At 38.0% G+C, this 22,871-nt stretch overlaps 1 protein-coding gene across 4 annotated transcripts in view; it reads right to left on the bottom strand.

Moving 5' to 3' along the window:
• Positions 1–4,579: 4,579 nt before the first annotated feature.
• The window catches only part of GPHN (gephyrin), a 447,008-nt gene continuing 428,716 nt past the window's right edge, over positions 4,580–22,871 (bottom strand). For all 4 annotated transcript variants that reach the window (XM_053673316.1, XM_053673315.1, XM_053673317.1 and 1 more), the window contains 4 exons: positions 19,836–19,900; positions 16,973–17,076; positions 7,411–7,507; positions 4,580–5,549 (listed from right to left, as the gene is read on the bottom strand). In XM_053673316.1, the coding sequence (XP_053529291.1) occupies positions 5,416–5,549; positions 7,411–7,507; positions 16,973–17,076; positions 19,836–19,900 (400 nt within the window). In that variant the 3' untranslated portion in view covers positions 4,580–5,415. The remainder of the gene's footprint in view (positions 5,550–7,410; positions 7,508–16,972; positions 17,077–19,835; positions 19,901–22,871) is intronic.

Raw genomic sequence — 22,871 nt, 5'->3', positions numbered from 1 at the left:
GGTCCAACCTCTGAGCTCCTGGATTCTCATTACAGTGCACTAACTTCTTCCACCTACCTCCCCACCCCTAGTTGTGGTAGCTACTTCCTGTAGTTATTATGTCTGGCATCTTGATGTTTTCTTTGTGCTTTTTCCAGGTATCCAACACCTATTTAACTTATTCCTACATCAAAGTCTCTTTGTGTGATTTCTGCCTTTTTCAATGTCTAGACCCCGATGCAATAATGGAACATGATTTAGGCCTCCACCCACTTATTCTCCAACATACTACTGCAATTCTTCAGAGATTTTTCAGAACCTGTATTTCAAAAAATATATATATTTTGCTTTCTCATAATCTATCTTCTCCAGTTGGATATCAGTCTTTGCCTCATCACTGTATCCGCAGTGCCTTGCACGGAGACTGGCATACTACCACAGAACCTAATGAATGCTTGTCCAGTGAATTACTGAATTATTACAAAAGGCCACAGGAGAACTACTGGTAACTGACCATTAAAAAACTGGTAAGAATCGAGCAATTCTTTAACATTTTGGGTCTAGGCCAAGTTATTGGTGAATTCTATAACAATGTACTTTTCTGTCATGGAGTCAGGCTTAGTATTTTTATAGGTATGTTAAAACACAGTGTATTATTTAACTTGAATTCATCATCACTGAAATAACAAGCTACATGGTTTATCTGTTTTGAATTCTACACTTACATTCTGCATCTCCTCTTTCAATGATTGGGAATAATAGTGACTTACCTTGTTAGGGTTTCATGAAATTAAGAGTTTGTTATGGGTTACAGACACAAAGTTTTGTTGGCAAATAATTTTAAAAATGAAAGCCATCCAAAGAATCCACTTGCTATAATATGCAATAACACTTAATAGCATTTACTTGGTAAACTCAATCCGCTTATTATTTTTTTTATTGTGTGATATGGTTTAAAACAACCCATACATAGAACCAAAAAAGCAAGTTAAAAAGAAACCACTTAACTTCCACATGGCTATAAGCAAAAATCTAAAATCATCTTCTAGTCTTTTATTTTAATATTATCTACCAAAACAAAGAATATAATACATCATATATGTGTAATTCTAAAATAATTTTGGTCAAATAAATGCAAATTGATTAGATGGCATTGAGACTTCCGCTGTGTCAAGATGAACCATTTCATTGAATCATAGCTTTTCAATTAAATGTGAGAAAAAACATAAATGAGAGAATGTAGTTACCAATGATAAGGGGTTAATTTCTAAAATATATAAACTTATACTACTCAATAACAAGAAGACAAACACCTAATTAAAAAATGAACAAGGACCTAAATAGACACTTCTTCAAAGAGGACATGCAGATGGCCAATAGACATATGAAAAAATGCTCAACGTCAGTGATCATCAGAGAAATGCTAGTTAAAACCACAATGAGGTATCACTGCATCTGTCAGAATGGCTGTCATCAATAAATCAACAAACAATAAGTGTTGGTGAGGATGTGAAGAAAAGGAAACCCGCATGTACTGTTGGTAAGAATGCAGACTGGTACAGCCGCTGTGGAAAACAGTATGGAGTTTCCTCCAAAAATTAAAAATGGAACTGCCTTATGACCCCGCGATCCCACTTCAGGGAATATATTGGAAGAAACCTGAAACACTAATTTGAAAGAGTACTCATGTATGCACCCTTATGTTCATTGCAGCGTTATTTACAATAGCCAAGATCTGCAAACAGCCCAAGTGCCCATCAGTGGATAAGTGGACAAAAAAAACTGAGGTACATTTACACACTGAAATATTACTGTTCATAAAAAAGGAAGAAACTTTTACCTTTTACAACAGCATGGATGGAATAATAATAAAGATTATTATTCCAAGTGAAATAAGCCAGTCAGGGAAAGACAAATATATGATCTCATTTATGTGTGGGATCGAATGAACAAAATAAACGGATGAACAAAGTAGAAATAGAGGCAGAGATGCATGGAGCAGACTGACAGCTGTCAGAAGGGTGGGGGTTGGGGCCTGGATGAAAGAACATAAAGGGATTAAGGAAACAAATGTGTGTGTGTGTGTGTGTGTGTGTGTGTATCACACAGACACAGACAACAGTGTGGTGAAAGCTGGGGGAAGAGGGGTACAGTGGAGGGGGAGGTGGAGGAAGGGTGGGAAGATGGGGTGGAGAGACTTTGCTGGTGGCAATGGGGCCACGGTGCCACATGCAGGTGTTTTGTTGAGTTGTACAATGGAAACCTGTAGGGTTTTATGAACCCGTGTCACCCCAATAAATTCAATTAAAAAATAAATAAATACCCTGACTGGTGTGGCTCAGATGGTTGGCATTGTCCCACAGAGTGAAAGGTCACCAGCTTGATTCCTAGTCAGGGCACATGCCTGGGTTGTGGGTTTGGTCCCTGGTCAGGGAGCACATGAGCAGCAACCCGACAATGTTTCTCTCCCTTTCTCCTTCCCTTCCCCTCTCTCTAAAAACTAACTAAATATTAAAAATAAGTGAATACATTTCCTTTGTATCTGTGACAGGTATGTTCACATTTTCCCCTTTTCTAACTCATAAGGAAAAATGTTTCTTTTCTTCTCCAGGCTGATTGGACCACCAGGTTCCTTAACTACAGCCTTTCCTCTCCCCTTTCTCCATCTGGGGACTTACTCTTGCTTTTGTAATATGCCCACTACTGTTTTTTTCTCAAAGCCCACAAACAAAAACGTTTCGTCCATCTTATTATCAAACTATCATCCTGTGTCTATCTTTCTTATGCACAAGTTCCAAAGCATTTATATTCATGGTTTCTATTTTGCGATCTGGCTTTTGCCCTCAGCCCATTATTGAAATTGCCCTCTTGTAGCTCAGGAATGATTGCCGAATCAGTAAGTCTTCCTGAACCTTCATCTTTCTTGACATTTCTTTACATTTTTAAAATTTTCTTTCCTCTTGGAAACTCTCCTTGGTTTTTGGAACACGGCTCTGCCTGGTTTCTTCTCTTCTGCAGAATGCGCTTCCTTTCATTCCACTCGTGGACTTTTCCCTCCAACACTCCAAACTAAGATGCTCCCACTGGCATTGACCTCTTCTCTGCCAGGTTTCTGTTGCTTTAGCTTAGTGTTTGAGTATGGACTCTGAAGCCAGATTGCTGAATTCGAATCTTGGCTCCTCTAACTAGCTGTGTGACCATGGACAAGTTGCTTAACTTTTCTTCCTGTGCCTCTGTAATATAGAAATAATAATCCTTACAGGGTTGTTGTGAAAATTAAACAAATGGAAAGTGCTGGGCATACAGTAAGTTCTATAATATACTTCACTGGACAAATATTTACTGATGCCTGCATTAAGATACATAGGTCAGGAAATCTAAGGACTAGGGAATAATATAAGTGAATAAAATAAACAGAAATTCTTGTGCTCAGAGCTTACATTTTGTAAGAAAAATAATTATTATTAACTGTCTATAATTCTCTATTTCTGGAATGCCCTTCTTCCTGCATCATCTTTAAAACTGCACACTTCCTTTAAGGTCCACGAAAATGTCGTCTTATCCCTTGAAATCTTACCTTGTAGAAGGTTATCATTTGAAGTCTTCCAACTCCTTAAATCTGAATTTTGTAATTTATCACATTCTACACACTGTACTATGGATTTCCAAGTATCAACATATCAAATATTATGGTTACACAAGTTTTTAGTATCTCCCTCGATGGAGTTTAATGTTAGCTACTCTCTCTATTCATCTTTGCACACAGTAGCACGATATGCCTTGCACCCAAACACATATTAGATAAATATTTTTGAATGAATGTGGGTAAAGCACTGTTCTTGGCCTTTCATTTGACCTCTATTAACTAACCTTCTTTAATTGCAAATATAAAAAAACTTAAAATACAGAACATTTTATTTTTCAACTCTGGAAATATCAGGTATTAGTATCAAATATTTGTTGTTTACAACTTGGCTTTATTCATCATCGTCACCTGATGCTGTGTGCACTAGGAGTCCGGTATCTGCTGTTCGCTTTACTCAGTGCGCCCCACCGCGGAGTCAGTGTCCCCTGTCATCGCCATTTGAAAAGTGCTCCTGAATTTTTACCAAAGGAGCCCTAGGGATAGAGTGTATTTCACTGGTTGCATTTTCTGCGATCAGCACAGAGTTCTCCCATTTCTCACTTCCTTTCTAACACGATCAAGAAATTTCTAGGTACTCATCTGGAATTTTCTGGTTCATAGATATTTGAAATTTGTTTTTATGGCATCTGAAATAGGATTTTAGTTTTATCCTCCCAAATGAGCAACTATCTTTTCTCTGAATTTGTTCATAATTCTCCAGCTGTGACTGGGAAGAGCAGGCCGACTGCAGGTTCTCTACTGCTTTCTGATCTGTATGTTCACGGTTCTTCAGAGCACGATACTGTAGCGAAATACAGTCATATCGCATTTGAAATCTCCTTTATATCACTTGGGCTTGCTAAGTCATCTTAAATATGCCTTCTTTCCAGGCGGAACCCTGCCAGAATGCATGATAATGTTCTCTTTTTTTAATAACGAGGCCAACACCATGGATTTTTATATAATGATCAGGATTTTTTTATTCATTAAGTTTCAGTATCATTACAGAAAATGTTATAGTACAGAGTTGTTCAACATTATTTTTTTCTTTGCTCTTGATTTCCACATGAATGCTGGTAACACTAATATCTGTACAAGATCAGTCTTTGATTTTATTTTTTGTTCTGTACAATTTTAAATGTATTGGTTAAAAAGGCTGTCAGCACTTAAGGAAGCATTTTTCCCCCAGTTTGTTTGTTCAAATAAAAGGTATCCAGTTACTGCCCAAGAGGACTGTGCCATGAGGCTGCTGGGGTGAGAAACTGCCCCGGAAGCTCTGAGAGGGGTGGTTCTCCTGGAGGCAGGGCGGGCCGCCCCCGTCACTCTTCTTTTGGCACTGTGTACATAAACACGAGATACATGATAAAGAACAAGCAAAAGCTCTCTGTAAAGCGGTTATGAAGCATACTAAGAAGGGAAATCCAAGTGTTGCCTACGCTAGTATAAATAAGCAGACAGCCTTGATTTAAGAGCATAAGTAGTTGTTTAAAGATGAGAAAAACACAAGTTCTGCAGGCACCTACTGCTGTCTACTAAAAGCTATTGCTATCAGACCTAGCATTGAACACACAAAGCGACTGCGAGAAAGGAAAAATCGGCTTTGATATAATCAGAATAGAGTTGTCTGTTAAGATTTATTTTTAGGTGTTTTTTCTTTAAAAGGTATTTAAATTCTTTTGAAATATAGTTCAAGATGTTGACTATACAGATCAACTTTTATCCAAATCAGAAAAACTAGCTGTGCCGTTGCATATTACAGGGTACAGTCAATGATATGTGGGCATGCATCGAGGCTTCTCCTGCGGCGGCCATCATAGCCGTCCGATGACCATGACGTCCACCACCTCGCCCTTGTGGAGCTCCACGTACTGCTCTGTCTTTGGAGGTAGCATCAACAGTCCATTGGCACTGCGCATGCTCATGAGACGGCTGCTCATCTGATTACCTAGAAAGAAACACGCTCATTACAGCAGCCTCGGCACCACAGTGGACACATCTGGAGCCCTTGTTGTTCCTTCCAAAGTAAGAACCCACGAACAGAAGCACAGGTCTTTGAGAGGAAGAGAGATGGTCAGACTTCCCAGTACGTTTTTTAGGTAGCCTTGCTGCTGTATCCTGCAACCTTCCCACTGAACTCTAAAAATAACAATACAAATTACTGCTTGTAAGAATAAAACCAGAATTTTGTAGCATTATGCAAATGCCACAGAATTTCTCTCTTCAGGCTGAAATGTTCTGTGTGTCTGAAAATAGAGGCTTTTAAAAACCTATTAAAATAATGATGATAATAGCAGCAACTACCATTTCCTTCGTAGTAGTTACTAAGTGGCAGACAAGGTGGTAGGCAAGTTACTTAACCATCTTATTTAATTCTTATTCTCACAAGACTCAAAAGAGTTGAAGTAACTTGCTTAGGGTCCTATTAACTACTTGGTGGCGAATTTGAATTCAAGTCTCTGAGACGGCAAGGCCCACGCACTTAGCCATGTGTTAGTTGGTATCTACACTTGAGAGGATGCTTGTTTAAACCACAATACAGTTTTACTGGAGTCACACAGAAGTTAGGTAAAACATGACTAGAGAAGTTGGGGATAAAAGCTTAAAGGTTAGAGGAGGTAACTACAGCACTCCAAATTATCAATACTGATTTCTCAGTCCTTAAATTTACCAACATCGAGGGTATACTAGTGGCTACAGAGAATCACATAATTGGGCTTTGATCTCACATTTCAGGGTGGCTTACCCACAATCCCTTGTTTTCCTACAAAGTTATACTCAGAACTTATTGGTTGAACAAATAGATAAAAATCTTTTGTAATTGTAGATTTGTATTTCAAATGCTTATCTAGAAAGCCTGGCTCCAAGGAATAACAAAATCTTTTTTATTATTATTTTACTCTTGTCCTGTTATGCTATACCGTGTAGGAAAATTTTAGCCATCTAATCTTTCAAAAAGGAAAATATATAACAATTCCAAAGTAGGGATACCTAAAGGAGGAGGCTATATACAAGGTCTGTCTAGAAAATGTCCAGCCATTGTTAATATAGCAAGAATGGTTTGCATGACATCGATGTAACCTGGCAGCCAAGGAGAATGGACTGGAATACACATGTGTGAACAATGAAGACTTCACTGTATTAGCCAGTGGGGGTGGTAGACACTGTTGAGTGAGCATGTGTACTGTGTGGCTGCTCCATTCAAAATGCCTGAGCCAGTAGAGCAATGAATCTGCATCAGTTTATATGTCAAGCTTAAACATTCTTCCATAGAAACTATTCAGATTCAGAAGGCCACAGCTATGGGCAACTGGTGATTAGCAGCTTCATCAAGATAATGTGCCTGCTCATGCATCATGTCACGTGCAGAGATTTTTGGCAAAACATCAAATCTCTCAGGATACTCAGCCACTCTACAGCCAAGATTTGGCACCCTACGACTTCTGGCTTTTCCCAAAATTAAAATCACCTTTGAAAGGGAAGAGATTTCAGACCATCAGTGAGATTCAGGAAAATAGGACGGGGCAGCTCATGGTGACTGGAGAACTCTGTGAGGTCCCAAGGTGCCTACTTTGAGGGGGATCAAGGTGTCATTGTCCTATGTACAGTGTTTCTTGCATCTTGTATCTTCTTCAGTGAGTATCTCTACTTTTCTTTTTTTTTTAAATTTATTTATTTAATTGTTGTTCAAGTACAGTTTTCTATTTTTCATATTACATGGCTGGACACCTTCTGGACAGACCTCTTGTACAAATGGGTGTTTCAGCGGGACTGGTACACAGACATACCTGCGGCTGTGAATGACTAACCTGTACTCTGTGCCCAAGGCAGTGGTTCTTGGTGATGCCAAGTCAGTATACACCGATGGTATTCTGGGCGAGGATCCAGTTTTACATCACATGATAACTATAGAACATAAAGGAAAACAAAACACATTTGGTCACTTGACCACTTTGTAAAACTACAGGGTGGTGGAGGTTGTGCAAAGAGTACAGTGGACATGGGAAACCGTGAACGTCTGTTCCTACCACTGCCACCTTATGTTCCTGACATGGGAAATCCAGAGTTGCTCTGAGGAGAAGAGCCAAGAAGCTGGTTTTCACAGTGGAGGAAAAGGCAGATGAAAGAGATAGTGTCTATTTTTGACATGTAATACTATGGATTGTGAGGACAGGTGCTTCTGACCTATGAATTCAAGAATTTTTTTTAAAGTTCATTTTATTTTATCTTTTTTTAAAGATTTTATTTATTTATCTTTGGAGGGGAAGGGGGAAGGAGAGAGGAAGAGAAACATCAATGTATGGTTTCCTTTTGTGTGTCCCCTGCTGGGAACTGGCCTGCAGGGAACCAGCCTGCAACCCAGGCATGTGCCCTGACTGGGAATCGAACTGCGATCGTGTGGTTCGCAGACCCATGCTCAATCCACTGAGCTACACCAGCCAGGGCCTAAATTCAAGAATTTTAACACTGAAAATAAAAGAAGCAGATGTCAACAAAAAAAACAAGATCTATATCCGTTTATCTGTATGCCCATCTATCTGTCCATCCATCCATATATCCAGCAAGGATTTACTGAGGTGTTATTTAGCTACCCATTCACACACCCATCCCTGATGTAAATGGGAGAGCTCTTTCTTTTTCTCTTGAATACTTCCCTAATGTCCCAATACTGATGTACAAGCTCATTAAGGCAACTAAAAGTAGTCCCTGCCAAAAGTTTTGGTTTAGCCACATCACTGGTAATAAAAGAATTCCTCTGAATAACTCTTTGCTATGAAATTACATCTTTCATATTCTCCTAACAAGGATAAAGTCATTTCTATCATAGCAACTTTAGTTCACATACATGACATAGAATAGACAATCAACCTTTAACTTGGAGCCATTGTCTTTTAAATCTGTTATTAAATTCACACTGAAATCTGAGAAGTTAGTGTGATAATGTGCTAGTAGCAGGTGCCTAAAAGGTAATCGTCCAACAAGTTTATACAATATGTAATTATGGACAATAGCCCAAAGATTAGCTCAATGTTAATGAAAACAAGACTTGTTCCAGAGTATAAGAAAGAACATTTTATTAGCATAATAATAATTTAAGTTACTCTACCTTAAAATGATCTAGAAAGGCTTTATTCAAGTAATACAGATATTGCTTAGATAAAATGATACAGTTAAAACTGAAACTTTTGATTGAAGTAAGTCCGTCTTCAATCCACTTTGTTTACTATGTTTTTAAGCATTCTAACCATTCACTCTGACAATCCATGATTTTTCTCTGGAATCCAGAATAAAATTTAATTCTAGGGTGTTTTCTTTTATTTAATAATACTCCATTCTTTTACTTAATCTTGCTTATGTTCATATTCTATTTCATATGTATTGGAGGTTAACTTTACATTATTCCTAAATTATTTTGTGCTTACCTGAGGGCAAAAATCTCTTTCGGTCTCCCTCTGTGTGTATGTGCATTTGCCAATACTAAACTACAAGAGCTATTCACATGGCTGTGTGACTTGCTAAAGTGTTTGAGCAAGGTTTCCCCTAACAATGCACTGATTGGCTCATGGTGGTGCAGTGGAACAAATCTTGGAATGAAATGATACCTGACACTGAGGTTCTACTTCCAGGTTTACTGCTAACTGGTGGCTGCACTAGCTGGTTATTTAGTTTTCCTACACAGGTCTGTTTATCCACAAAATGGGGTTGTTTATTTTAAAGGAGATATTTAAATTAACTTAAGAAAGAAGAATCAGTTGCATCAAATTGAAGAGAATTATTTTTTTTCATAGCTTCACAAACAGCTGTTCCTTTTGCAGCAAAAGATAAAACTAATTAGATTTTATGGTATTTCACTGAAACGCAGGATACTTTATTATTGTTTTTTTAAATTAAATTTTATTTAGTTACTTTTCAAGTACATTTTTTTAAATCTATTTCTCCCATCCCACCCTGCAGGATACTTTATTAACCAATATTTAGTCATATTGACATAGTGCTGGTGTATTACTTACACCACTTAAACTTAAGAAGGCACCTATTCACTATGAGCTTCAATGCTCGCAAGAATGATGTATCATGAATAAACACAACTTCTGGTGAAAAAGCATTGTGAATGGTTGATGTTTCACTTCTGATGACTTCTTCTATTCACTCAAAATGGGCAGTGGGCTGTGGGCTAGGACTGTTTCCTTGGCATATTTTCCTGGCACACAGTAGTCATTCAAGGGATGAAACTATTATTTAGTGTGGTATTATATATGTTGTATATATAAATGTCTAAGGCAAAGAATTGGGAAAAAAAGGTCAAAACAATCCGGAAGATAAGCCACAGAATGGGAAAAAAATATTTGCAAAAGGCCTTTCGGATAAAGGCCTGTGATCTAAAATATACAGAGAATTCATAAAACTCAACCAGAAAAAGTACCACCCAATTAAAAAATGGGCAAAAGAACCTGAACAGGTTTCTCACCAAGGAAGATATATACATAGGTAGATAAGCATTTGAAAAAGTGTTCACTGTCAAATGTCATTAGGAAACTGCAAATTAAAACAACAGTGAGATATTATTACACACCTACTAGAAAGACCAAAATCCCAAACACTGGCCACACCAAACCCTGTGAAGAATGTGGAGGAATAGGAACTCTTAGTCACTGCTGGTAGCAGTGAAAAACGGTACAGCCACTCTGGAGAACAGTTTGGCACTTCCTTATAAAATAAAACATACTTTTACCATACAATCCAGTAATTGTGTTCCCTTGGTATTTACCCAGCGAAGTACACATTTATGTCTAAACCTACACACTAAGGTTTGTAGCAGCTTTATTCATACCTGCCAAAAATTGGAAGCAACCAAGATGTCCTGCAGTAAGTGAGTGGATAAATAAATGGTGATACATCTAGACAATGGCATATTATTCAGCATGAAAAGAAATGAGCTACCGAGCCATTTGAAGACATGAAGAAATCTCAAGTGTATAGCACTAAGTGAAAGAAGTCAATGTGAAAGGGCTACATACTATATGATTCCAACTATATCACATTCTGGGAAAGGCAAAACTGGGGAGACAGTAAAGAGATCAAGGGTTAGTGGGGAGGGAGGGATGAATAGGCAAAACATAGAAAGTTTCTGGACAGTGAAACTATGCTGTATGATACTATAATGACAGATACATGCAATTATACGTTAATCAAGACCTATAAAATATTGGACACCAACATGAACTCTAAGGTAAACTATGGACTTTGGGTGACAAAACAGGTTTATCTATGATAATAAATGTACTGCTTTGGTGCAGGATATCAATAGCAGGGGACGCTGCCTGTGTGTGAGGACAGGAGGTCTATGGGAACTCTGTACTTCCTGTAATTTTGCTATAAACCTAAATGTGCTCTAAAAACATAGAATGTTTAATGAAAAAAGCAGATATATTTTATCCTTCCTTTTCCCCCTGCCCATCTTATAGAGAAGTGACCTCAAAGAATTCTCAGAGTAAATAATTAATTGCAAATACAGTGTAATAATATTATCACAGAGCTGTGTATGTGGTATAAAAGGGCATGAAGAAGTACGTGATCAACCCTTCTTAGGGACACTGAGAAAAGCTTCCAGGGGATGTGATGCCTGAGTCTTATGACTAAGGAATTTCCTAAGCTGAGAAAGGAGATGGTGGTGGTGAGGGGAGAAACTTCTAGGAAGGAGAACAAACACAGGCACAGGCAGGGGCTCTCATGTCCACTGTGGAAGAAGCAGTAACTAGTTCGGTGTGGTTGCAGTGCAGAATGGGAAGCGGATGAAGCTGGAAAGGAAAACAGGCCTGCAGACGGAAGGCCTTCCACGCTCGCTTGAGCAGTTTGCATTTAACCCTGCGGTCGTGGGAAGCACTGAAGGATATTAATTGGTGATGCTGTCAGGATTAAAGTTAGACAAAAAAGATTTAAGAAGAAGCAAGATTAGTAGAAGGGAAACAATGAAATATGCCAAGGGTTATAATCTAGTAAATGTTGGAGCCATCATTCAAACCAGGGCTCACTTGGCTACAAAACTCAGGGGATGGGGACTGTGGAGGGGCTTTAGGAGGATGGTGAAGTGCGATAAGACCAGTAAGGAATGCAGCAGCTGATCTGTGGGATGCATAAGAATCAACAAAGAAAATTTTGGCCCCTGCTGAGGTTTGTGAATGGAAAGTATTAACTTGAATAGCGGTTTACTCCTCGTTAGTTGTGCTTAGTGGCCTGGAATAAAAGTGAAGGGCAAAGAAGTTTGTAGATACTTAGAGTGGGTTGTAGTGGAGGGAAGAAGAAACAAAAATAAGTTGAAGGTGTTGGAAAAATGTTGAAGTGATACACCACCGGATTTAGATTGGATGGGAAAGTGGTAAAGCCAGAGGGGCTTATGGACCCAGGGCAAAGTGTGAGGGTTACAGGGTTGTTTATACTCTTTTATATCTATTGATCGGTAACTTGCCATTGTTGCTAATTTGTACATCAGAGTTGGTGATTTTTTTTTTAAGGTTTCACTTATTTATTTTTAGAGAGAGGGGAAGGGAGGAAGAAAGAGAGGGAGAAAAATATCAGTGTGTGGTTGCTTCTTGCACACCCTCTACTGGGGATCTGGACCACTACCCAGGCGTGTGCCCTAACTAGGAATTGAACCAGCGACCTTTTGGTTCACAGGCCAACACTCAACTCACTGAGCCATACCAGCCAGGGGTCAGAGTTGGTGATTTTTGAAATGGAGCAGTTCTGGGTATTGAAAAGTGTGTGTGTGTGTGTGTGAGTTGCGAAGTAGGCATAAAGGTATTTAGAATTGCAGAAATAAAGCAAGTGATGGTGAGAGGTGACGCAGTGAAGAGAAGATGGCAATTAGATAGTTGCCAAAGACCTGACTGTCTCTGGAGGGTTTGACGGCGGTAATGAGAAGGTAAAAGCTCTAAAAGATTTGGGGGAACAGGTTGGGACTAAGAGGTGCAGAGGTTGGAGAAGAAAGTTTATGAGGAAACAAATGACCAAAGGGGATTCCATTTGGGTGAAGGTCAAAGATGACATCCTCGAGGACCCGGGGGGTACTGGGGCTTGGCCTCTACTTGGCCAAAACTTCCAAAGAGTGATTAAAGGAGTTTTACATTACATTTTTTGATAAGTGCTATAGAAGTTATGAGACACTAATTTCATCAGTCTACCAGAGAGGACCTTGAGATTTTCACCCTCTGAGTCATCTGTCTAATATTTATCATGTGACTTTAAAAATTCTTGCACAGGTATGGATCAGTTTCAAGTTCGTTTTTGCCAAAATTTCTATGACCTAGGTACCTTTTTCATTTCCTAATAATAAGCTAAAACTGATTTATATCTTTCTTATAAATCATGGACAGTTCTATCATTTTCAGTATCTGTTTTTGATCCACAGGCTATAATATATTCATATAACTGGCATTCAGTAATATCTTTTGATGATCAATGACCAATTTTGTCACAATGAACAGTTAGATTTCTCTTGACAATTGCAAACACCTGAGCAATTTTCAAACAATATAAACATTTTGTTGAAATGTTTTGCATTTTATTATTTATGGCATTAGTCAGAAAGCATTGATTCAGTTCTTATACCATGCTGGACACTAATGTTCAAGAGAAGAGGGAAGGCAGACAAATTAGAATTGTCAAGCGAGGTTCCAACATGCTTGTACTCTCCTAGGACATGCTGACCTGGTCCCATGGGAGATGAAAGTATTTTCCCTTTTCCTTCTCTTAATCAATGCTTGCAGTGAGGTGAGCTGTTAATATTAATAGGAGTTACCTCAGGTATGTTCCTAGTGAAAAAAAATTGAGAATGAGAGACAGCGTTGGTGCTTTGATGAGATAATAAGGAAACACATGATAGGGTGTCCTTTTGTGGAAACATTAGGTCAATAATTCTATTGGATGAGTTGCTAGGATTATGTTTCTGATTGCCTATTAAAAATCAGAAGTATTTCAATCTCAACCATACCTGACCAAGGAAACAGGGAAAATGTTTATTCCAAACTGATGCTCTTCAGAATGTGTTGACATAAAAGGGTGATGTTTTTTGTGCTGACCTTTTAACAGAGCACAGCATTGCCCGACCTGTAGGACAGCTACATCCCCATCCAGCAGTGGGAGTTCCTGATGCCAGCAGTGAATATCCACCCCACCTCCCCAAAGCAGCAGGAACTGGGAGAGGCCGTGACTGGCAAATGTTTTGGAGAACAGTGATAAGAGGTGCAGGCAAGCTGCATCTCAGATGGTCAGAAAGTAGAGACCATGTTTCGAGTAAGTGAACAGGATTATGTTTTAGAGTGGCAGCTAAGTTAGTAAAGATGTGGGGTGATTTGGGACGTTAAAACAAGAGAGGCAAGCAGCCGAGTATACTGATGACTCATTCTGAGCCCCAGTGACACTGCTCTGTAGGAGAAAGGGGTCTGTCTGATTCTTAGGCCAGTTCTCAATTGCCTGGGCGGACAGGAATGAGCAGCATTGTGAACAATGAACGCACTAAGCTTCAGTTTGACTACAGGGCACTATGTTGTCAGAACAAATCACTGCCACGATGTCAATTTTAAAGAAGAGATGGTGGATGTCAAAAATGAGAAATAAATAAGATTCATAGTAGCTTTGCAAAGTTAAAGAGAAGTCTTCTTCCTTTCTCTTACAACAGTATGGGTTTTCCTTATTTCCTAAATTTAGCAAATATGAAAACAGTGGAAAAATTCAGAATTGCTGATTTAAATGATTAAATCTAAGTTTCATGGCTCTGACCTTTTGATTTGGTTTGAATAATTAATAACTTTTTATCTTCTTTTCCATTGAATTTAAAATAAGATGACCACTGTGATTACTGAAAAAAACTGAAGAAAGTTTGGTTTCAGAAATGTCTAACTGAACTTTTACTAAAATTTTAAGGAGAATATCTCCTGTACATACTAGTCTACAAACCTCAATATTTAGAAGGGCAATATTAAAACATCTGAAGCTTAGATTTTCTTAATGTTTTCTATCCTATATATTCTCAGAGTAATTTTTTTAAACATTTCCTTTTACCCTTTTATATTTTATATTCTTCCTGGGAACCAGTCATATAATTCTGTTATATCTGAATTTATTAAGAGCTCTTGAATAGTAATGGTTTGAGTACTGGGAGAACTATATATTTACATTTAAAAGAAAAAAATTAAACTCTTATACAATGCACAAAAATCAACTCAAAATGGATTAAAGACTTAATGTGAGACCTAAAACTATAAAACTCCCAGAAGGAAACATGAGAGAAAATTTTCTTGACATTGGTCTTTAGGAATAACTTCTTGGATTTGACACCAAAAGCACAGGCAACAAATCCAAAAGTCACCAAGTGTGACTATGTCAAATTTAAAAACTTCTGCACAGCCAAGGAAACAATCAGCAGAGTGGAAAGGCAACCTATGAAATGGGAGAAAATATGTAAACCATCCATCTGATAAGCAGTTAATATCCCAAATATATAAGAATCTCTTAAAACTCAGTAGCAAAACCTAAATAATTTGATTAGAAATGGGCAAAGGACTTCAGCCCTGGCTGGTGTAGCTCAGTGGCTTGAGTGTGTGCCTGTGAACCAAAGCACTGCTGGTTCGATTCCCAGTCAGGGCACATGCCTGGGTAGCAGGCCAGGTCCCCAGTCAGGGGTGCACAAGAGGCAACCACACAATGATGTTCCTCTCCCTCTCTTTCTCCTTTCCTTCTCCTCTCTCTAAAAATGAATAAATAAACTCTTTAAAAAATGAGCAAAGGACTTCAGTAGACATTTCTCCAAAAAAGATATACAAATGGTCACCACATGTATGAAAGGGTGCTCAACATCACTAATCAATAGAAAAATTCAGATCAATACTACAATTAAATATCACCTCAAAGTTGTTAGGATAGCTATTATTAAAACAAACAAACCAAAAGACAATAAGTAATGGTGAGGATGTGGAGAAACTGGAACACTTACAAACTGTTAGTAAGAATGGTAGAATCACTATGAAAAGCAGCATAAAGGCTCCTCAAAAAAAAAAAAAGTAGAGCTACCATATGACCCCACAATTCCACTTCTGGGTATATGTGCAAAAAAACTGAAATGAAAGAGGTATCTGTATCCCCATGCTCATTGTAGCATCATTCATGATAACCAAGATATGAACACAACCCGGATGTACTCAACAGAGGAAAGGACAAGGCAGATGTGGTGTACACGTACAATGAAATATTATTCAGCTTAAAAAAAGGAAGCCTACCATTTTTGGCAACATGCATACACCTAGAGTACATTATTCTACGTGAAATAAGTTAGTCACTAAAAGACAAGTGCTGTATGATTCTGCTTCTATGTGGTATCTAAAATAGTCAACCTCATAGAAGCAGAGAACAGAATGTTGGTTACCAGGGCCTAAGGACAGAAGGAAATGGGAAATTTTTGCTCAATGGATATACAGTTTCTGTTATACAAGGTGAATGAGTTCTACAGACTTGCTGTATAACATATAGTTAGTAATGTGATATTGTGCACTTTAAAATGTAGAGGACAGTTCTCACGTTAAATGTTCTTACCATGAAATGAACAAACAAACCAAACCAGTAATAACACAAGGAAATTTCTGGAGGTGCTAGATATGTTCGGTACCTGATGGTGGTGATGATCATGGGTGTATGCGCATGTCCAAACACATGAAAATGTATATTAAATATGTACAATTTTTGTATATAAATTATATCTCAATAAAGCTTAAAAAGAGTCATGGTGTGGTATTTTAGTTTATATTTCCAATAAAATTGTTCATTGTTATACAGTGTGTGTTACATAATTAGTTGTATAGTAGTAAATCAAATCGAAGTTAGTGGTGGTAGAGAAGGGGACTCTAATTTCCAGGTAACTTTTATTGTGCGTATAATTCCTCAGCCTTAGTAGTCCTCTTCCGAACAAAATGGGCCCCTTTCCTTCTGATTCACTAGAGTCTCTTTTTAGTCCTTTGTCTTTTTCTTAAAATTTATCAGTGAGGTTACAGAAAAAGTAGGGGGGTAAACTGCTGTCCTCTGTGAGTTACACAGGGGAAGGAGAGTTCTTGTCCCTCCTCCCACACAGGTTCAGTGTTAGGTCAGTGCCCGCCAAGTCTATTGACAGTTTTCTCATTACCTCTCCACTCCCATCCAGACCTTGTGCTGAAGAAAATCATTCACATTAGACTCATGGAGTAATTTGGGCAGGGAATAAAAGGGACTCGTTCCTCTCTATTTTCAAAACTAATATAAAATTATAGGCATTTCTGGATCTAGATCATATCCTTATATGTTATTAGGCTTTAATTTCAGTTCCTGGTCATTCGAAAACATTACCCTGGCTTTGATGATGGTTGGCCGAGGATCCAAGATGCCCTGCATCTTTCTCAGTGCGGGCACGACAAAGAGGTTGCAGGTGACCACGGCTGACACAGGATTCCCTGGAAGTCAACCAAGCAGTTATTTGCAGTTTACACATAAAAAATTGCCAAGTAATTATGACCGTCTACACCTTCAGGTATCATAGAGAAGTAAAGTGACTACTTGTCTTTCTCTTTGGAATCACCTTAAACCCAAAAGGATGTCAGAATAGGACTGCAGCCAACCAAATGCCACAGAGGGTGTAGCCTTTTGGATTTAGCAGTGAAATTTCTGATGTTTAGAAGCCATTTATTACTATTTATTTCTACTTTTCTGGAGCTATACATTGAAAGCCATTACTAATTGGTAAATTTAAAGCTGTTTCTCCTTCTGTTTTTAAAATTTCCATAGTAACACATGCTCAATACGAAGAAATATTAGAACATAGGATAAGCATAAAGAAATTTATCCCTAATCCCTTCTGTCCAGACATTTCTTTAAATTAAAAAAATAAAACCAAGTGATTTAAAATGTGAAGGACTTGAACACTACATGGATTGAATTGTGTTGTTTTTCCTCCCATTCATTTTTTGATGTCTTAACACCCCGATGTGACTTTATTTGGAGATGGAACCTTTAGAGAGGTATGAAAATCAAATGAGGTCATCAGGGTGAGGCCCCAATTCAATAGAACCAGTGTCCATATGAAAAGAGAAAGATCAGGAGTGTACGTGCACAGAGGAAAGGCCATTTGAGGGCACAGTGGGAGGCGGCCATCTGTGAGCCAGGAAGAAAAACCTCAACAGAAACTAACCTTGTCTGCATTTGGCCCGTAGATGCCCCATTTCTGAAACTGTGAGGAAATAGATTTCTGTTATCTGTCATCCAGTCTGGGATATTTTATTATGGCAGCCTCAGCAGATTAATACAAACACCAAGTTCTTTTAGAGTTATAAACAAAATTCGAGACATTCAGTTGTACCTCTTTAAGAAGAAATCTGGGGGTGTTAAGAGGGGAAAGGTGGGTTGTGAAATAAATGACCGGGCAGAGAATAACCAATTTAGTTTCTTGTGTGGCATGCTAACTAGCCAACTTGTGTGGCCCTACTCAGTTCCAAACCTTTCTGAGTTTAATGAACTCATTCACAAAATGAAAGGGTGGACTACATGATTCTCAGTATCCCTTCTGGTTCTAAAATTCTCATTTTATTAATACTTTTATACAGTTGTATGTGAATATATATGCATATACTGGGGACAGATGATGGGCTATTAGATTTGGAGGTTCCCTTGGCCTGGCTATGTGCTGTTAATTGTATCGTTAAAGTAAAAGGCAACGGTGAGTCTAGCCTATTATTAGCTAAAACCATACCTTTAATTTTCTTCTACCTACAAAAGTAGCTAAGAGTAGATTTTTTAAGTTGTAAAAAGTCATGAGTGATACTTATTATTTCAACAGAAAAATGAGTTGTCCAATAGAACAGCAGACTCTTAATAAGAATCAATTGCTTTTCCCTTGCCTCAAAATACAAATAGATGGAAATTTTTCTGAAAACAAACCAAACCAAAACAAAACAAAACAAAACAAAACTCCTGCTATTGTTCATTTAACAATGATTACAGAATTCCTGTAATTGCTATTGCTTTATGTACAATTACTATATAAAAATAGGACTGGAAAGAGACTGATATAAAAATTGGAAACAGTGGTTATTTTTAAAAAAGGGAGATTGTGGATAACATTTCTTAATGCTTACCAGTATTTCTAATGTTTCCATAGTGAACATGTGTTATACAGTACTTTTAAGAAGTTACAAAAATGGCAGGTAGATACACAAAACTTTTAAAACTGCGTTAAAATTTACCAAGTTTAGTAATGGCTTTAAATGCATGGCCCTTGGGACAGCAGAGATACAATTCTGAATTTTAAAATCCTTGTACAGAGAACCTCTTTGCTGCTTCTACAATCTGAACAATCTGTTGCTGGCTCTTTTGGTTTATTTGGGCTGAGCAGAGAGAATTTCAAATTAAAGTATCAGTTTGAATATGGATTATTTAAAAATCTCCTTCGGTAGATAAACAATACTTCCCTGGTAATGGTGAATGAGGCCTTCGCTCTAACAGTCTTTTTTATTCATGTCACTGATGGTCTGCAGTGTCTTTCAGGCAAATTAAAGCTGGACGGAGGCTCATGTTTTCTTATGTAATGGTTTTTAGACTATCTAAAGGTACATTAAAGGCCCTAAGGAGTTTTATACTACAGGCAAATTTTGAAGACTACTTAACTTACATGTCCTCTCTCTTAACATTTCCTATATGATAGAAATCTAACCTCTTTAATGCTTATATGTTGGAGCTTTAAAAATGATTCTGAAGTTCTACACTTTTTCCGCCTTTCTTTTCTTTCTATCTGTATTTTGAGACTTTTTGTTCTGGCATTTGCACAGGTGATTCTAAGCCCTCCGGCCCCTTGAGTGTGCTACTTCAAGCTGTGAGATGTAGTTAGACTGCTAACTTTGAGCACTTTCCCATAGGGAAAAGCAGGTGCTGCAGAAAGACCCAGGGACAGCCCACACTTGGAATGTGCTCTGAAAGAGACTACCTCATCTGACTTTCACACCAACCCTGTGAAGTCGATGTCAGCCCCATTGTAGAGATAAATAAACACCTTCAGTGAGGTTAAGTGATTTTTACAAGTAAGGAAAGCTGGGACTTGAGCCTGGGTCTTTCAGACCCAAATCAAGTGCTCTGACAAGATACCAGTTACCTAAGATTTGAAAAAAAATTGTTTTTTTTTTTAATCAGAAAAGGCAAAATGAACTATTTTAATTGTTCTTACCTGGTAGTGCAAAAATTATTTTTCTTACACCATCAATATCCAAAGTTGCAAATGTTGTTGGCAGTCTGGAAAAAAAAAGAGGCGTTAGTGACTGCAAAGCAGTACGATGAGTAAATTCAGTAAATCTGGTGTTCTTGTCTCGGGGCTCTCCACATAGAAAGCTTATCATATAAAAATACTTTTCTGTTGATTCTTTCTACCTTGATACTCCCGCAGTGTTTCCAGAGCATTTACATTAATTTGTCTTTAGCATCTACTGTTCCCAAGCAACCAAACTCCCTTGTTTCCTGTAGCTTATGTCCCCACTTCCTGCCAGTGTCATGCATGAGTATCCCAGGTCCAGGGGTTCCCCACCCGTCTGGCTAATGGCGTCTATATTGTTGTTGCTGGAGATTCCAAACAATCATTCTCATTATAAGGAGACTACTTAGTAATACATACCTATCAGATAACTGCCTATTGCTCAATATGAGGATTTCTCATCCCCTTAAAACGGTACTTAGCAATGAACATACGAATCTCTCTCCTATGAAAGGAGTGTTTTGATATGTCAAAACAGATAAAATACCAATGACTAGAACAAAATTAAAGCAACAGCAATTTAAAAAAATTCTGAAATTATGCTTCCTCAAGATTCTGACAGGAATCCTTAGCGTGAGGGGTATGGAGAGGAGTGAGTGTGAGAGGCACGGAGGAGGTGGGCAGTTAGGAAATTTCTATTGATCACCCTTTATACGGCTAAACTGTCATTATGTTAATGAAACTCGAGTGATACAAAATCTTTAGGGAATGCTGAAATTTCCATTTAGTTGAAAAATTATCTTTTTAAGCACCCAAATTACTTTATTTTTACTATTTTTGCAGGTTGGTCATTCAAAAATGGGTCAGTCACTCATTATCTTTAGCAATAATATTTTTGATGATTTACAGCCATCATTATGAACTTATCCTACTCTCCTTTTCACTTAAAAACCATAACCCCACACCGGACACTGCTGTGTTTCTACAGCTGCTGTTGCTGACTTTTTTTCACCAGTATTTTTTCTGTGGCTCCCCGTAATGCTAGACTGCCATCATCTCAACCCCTAAAGCTTGAGTTAGGTTTGGGAACCAGACAGTAGTAATAATAGTTACACTGATGGAATGATAATACTAATAGCAGTAAGAAAAGTCACTATTGTAAAGGAAACATCTATGCATGACATCCATTATTTCATTTAAGTTTCAAGCAATCTCATGAGGTGACAATTGTGGGATACTGTCACCTCATGAGACTGCTTGAAAATTAAATGGAATTGTTCATCCCATTGTATAGATGGGGAAATTAGGACTCAGAGAGATTAAGCAATTTGCCCCAACTCACTTAGCAACTAAGTGAGGAAACAAGGATTTGAACCAAGGTCTGTCCAAGTGTGTGGCTCCTACTTTGACGAGGCTCTCCTCTCTAGGGCATGCTGTGTGTGGACTTTGTGACATCTATTTTTGGCTACTTCGAAGGATTTTTTGCTTACTTTTTGATTCTTTGCTGTGTCTAGAAGAATGAGATTAAATTGTGATCCTAATTTATGTACAGGTTACTTGGCAATGCTTGTTACTGTGTGATGAAAATAATTTCCAAGGTACATTCTAGAAAACAGCTATGTGCACTGCTGATGACCCACAAAAACTGTGATTGGTAGATCAGGTTGACAATACTCCAGAGGCTTTTTTTTTAGTATCTCTGTGTCGAAAATGAAAGAAGTTAATTACATTCTGAATGCACTGTATGTGGGAAGAGCGAGGCTCAATTGTTCTTCAGCTTTTATATTTGTTCTTGTTCTACTAAGCAGCAATTACTTTTCAAATCTTATCTTTAGACAAGTATATAATTCTGGCTGAGTAAAGGAAGCCCATTAAAACTTCCAAACCACTTTATTATAGCAAACTAACAGACATAATAAGAGTGGGGAGGGAATGTCTAACAATTTCCTTCTACTGTATTTAGAGCCAATTTAAATCATCTTCTGCACCTTGCAGACAGGTGCTGTGATTTTCCTAAAGGCACTCACTTAGAAAAGATTGCACTACAAGAAAACACTCTGTTTTCATGCATTACTATTACAAGTGTCCTACTGCTAGACTGCGAAGTTGTTTTTTTCTAAGCTCTGGGAAGCCATTTCCTTGGAACTCAGCACTTATTGTTCAATTCTGTTGAGATGCGACTACACAGAATTTCTACAGTGACTGTAGTCACAGAGGCTTATGACTAAGTGAGTAGAATAAGTATTAGGATCTGATGAACTCCTAAAGTTGAGGCAAGTGATAAATGGAAGACTGAAAATAAAGAGTAGCAAAATTATACATCATAGGTGCTGAGATGAATTTAAATGATATATATCACACAAATAATTCTCTTCTAGCAGTGAGGGCAAGTAGTCTCAGTCTCTGTCTCACTGCAAAGGGAATAATCAATTTAATTTTAGGGATTAGTTAGAAGCACACTGACATGCTTTTGGGATGTCCTCTGTAGTCTATCAAATTAGTACTGCTCATAGAGACAGGAAAATAAAAAAAAGCCTATGTACTCATACCATAGCAATATTTGCTTAAGACAAAATATTCTTAATAAGAATGATCCAAATCTGATAATTTCAACAATAAAAGAACATTGTCAGTGGCAGCCATATTGGGGCAGAAATAAAATGCCAAGAATTCTAAAGTCTGTCAAGTTGTGAAGAAAGCTTTAGGGATAATCTTAACTTCATACTTAAATGGCAAAATCATGGAGGTAAAGCCTGATCTCTATCCCAGAACTGACATGAGGAAGCAATAAGTCAGGGAGGTTTATGAGCGCTAGCTGGACACGTAAGATAGGCTTCTGGAATATGCTAATAGTTCCCATAGCTCACAACAACCTGTAAATCTCACCTCTCCTCCCTCGGGGTTCATGTGAGCACCCATCAGAGTGTATTTCTGAACTAAAGCATCACTACTGCTGTCCCTGACAGCATGAAGGTGTGCTGGAAAGCCCACCCACGCTCTGAGCCTTTGAATAGG

This window comes from Artibeus jamaicensis, unplaced genomic scaffold (genome assembly GCF_021234435.1).
Source record: "Artibeus jamaicensis isolate MK-2021 breed Jamaican fruit bat unplaced genomic scaffold, CSHL_Jam_final contig_851, whole genome shotgun sequence".
Lineage (NCBI taxonomy): Eukaryota > Metazoa > Chordata > Mammalia > Chiroptera > Phyllostomidae > Artibeus > Artibeus jamaicensis.
Note: the sequence above shows the minus strand (reverse complement) of the source record. Positions and strands in the feature narration are given on the sequence as shown.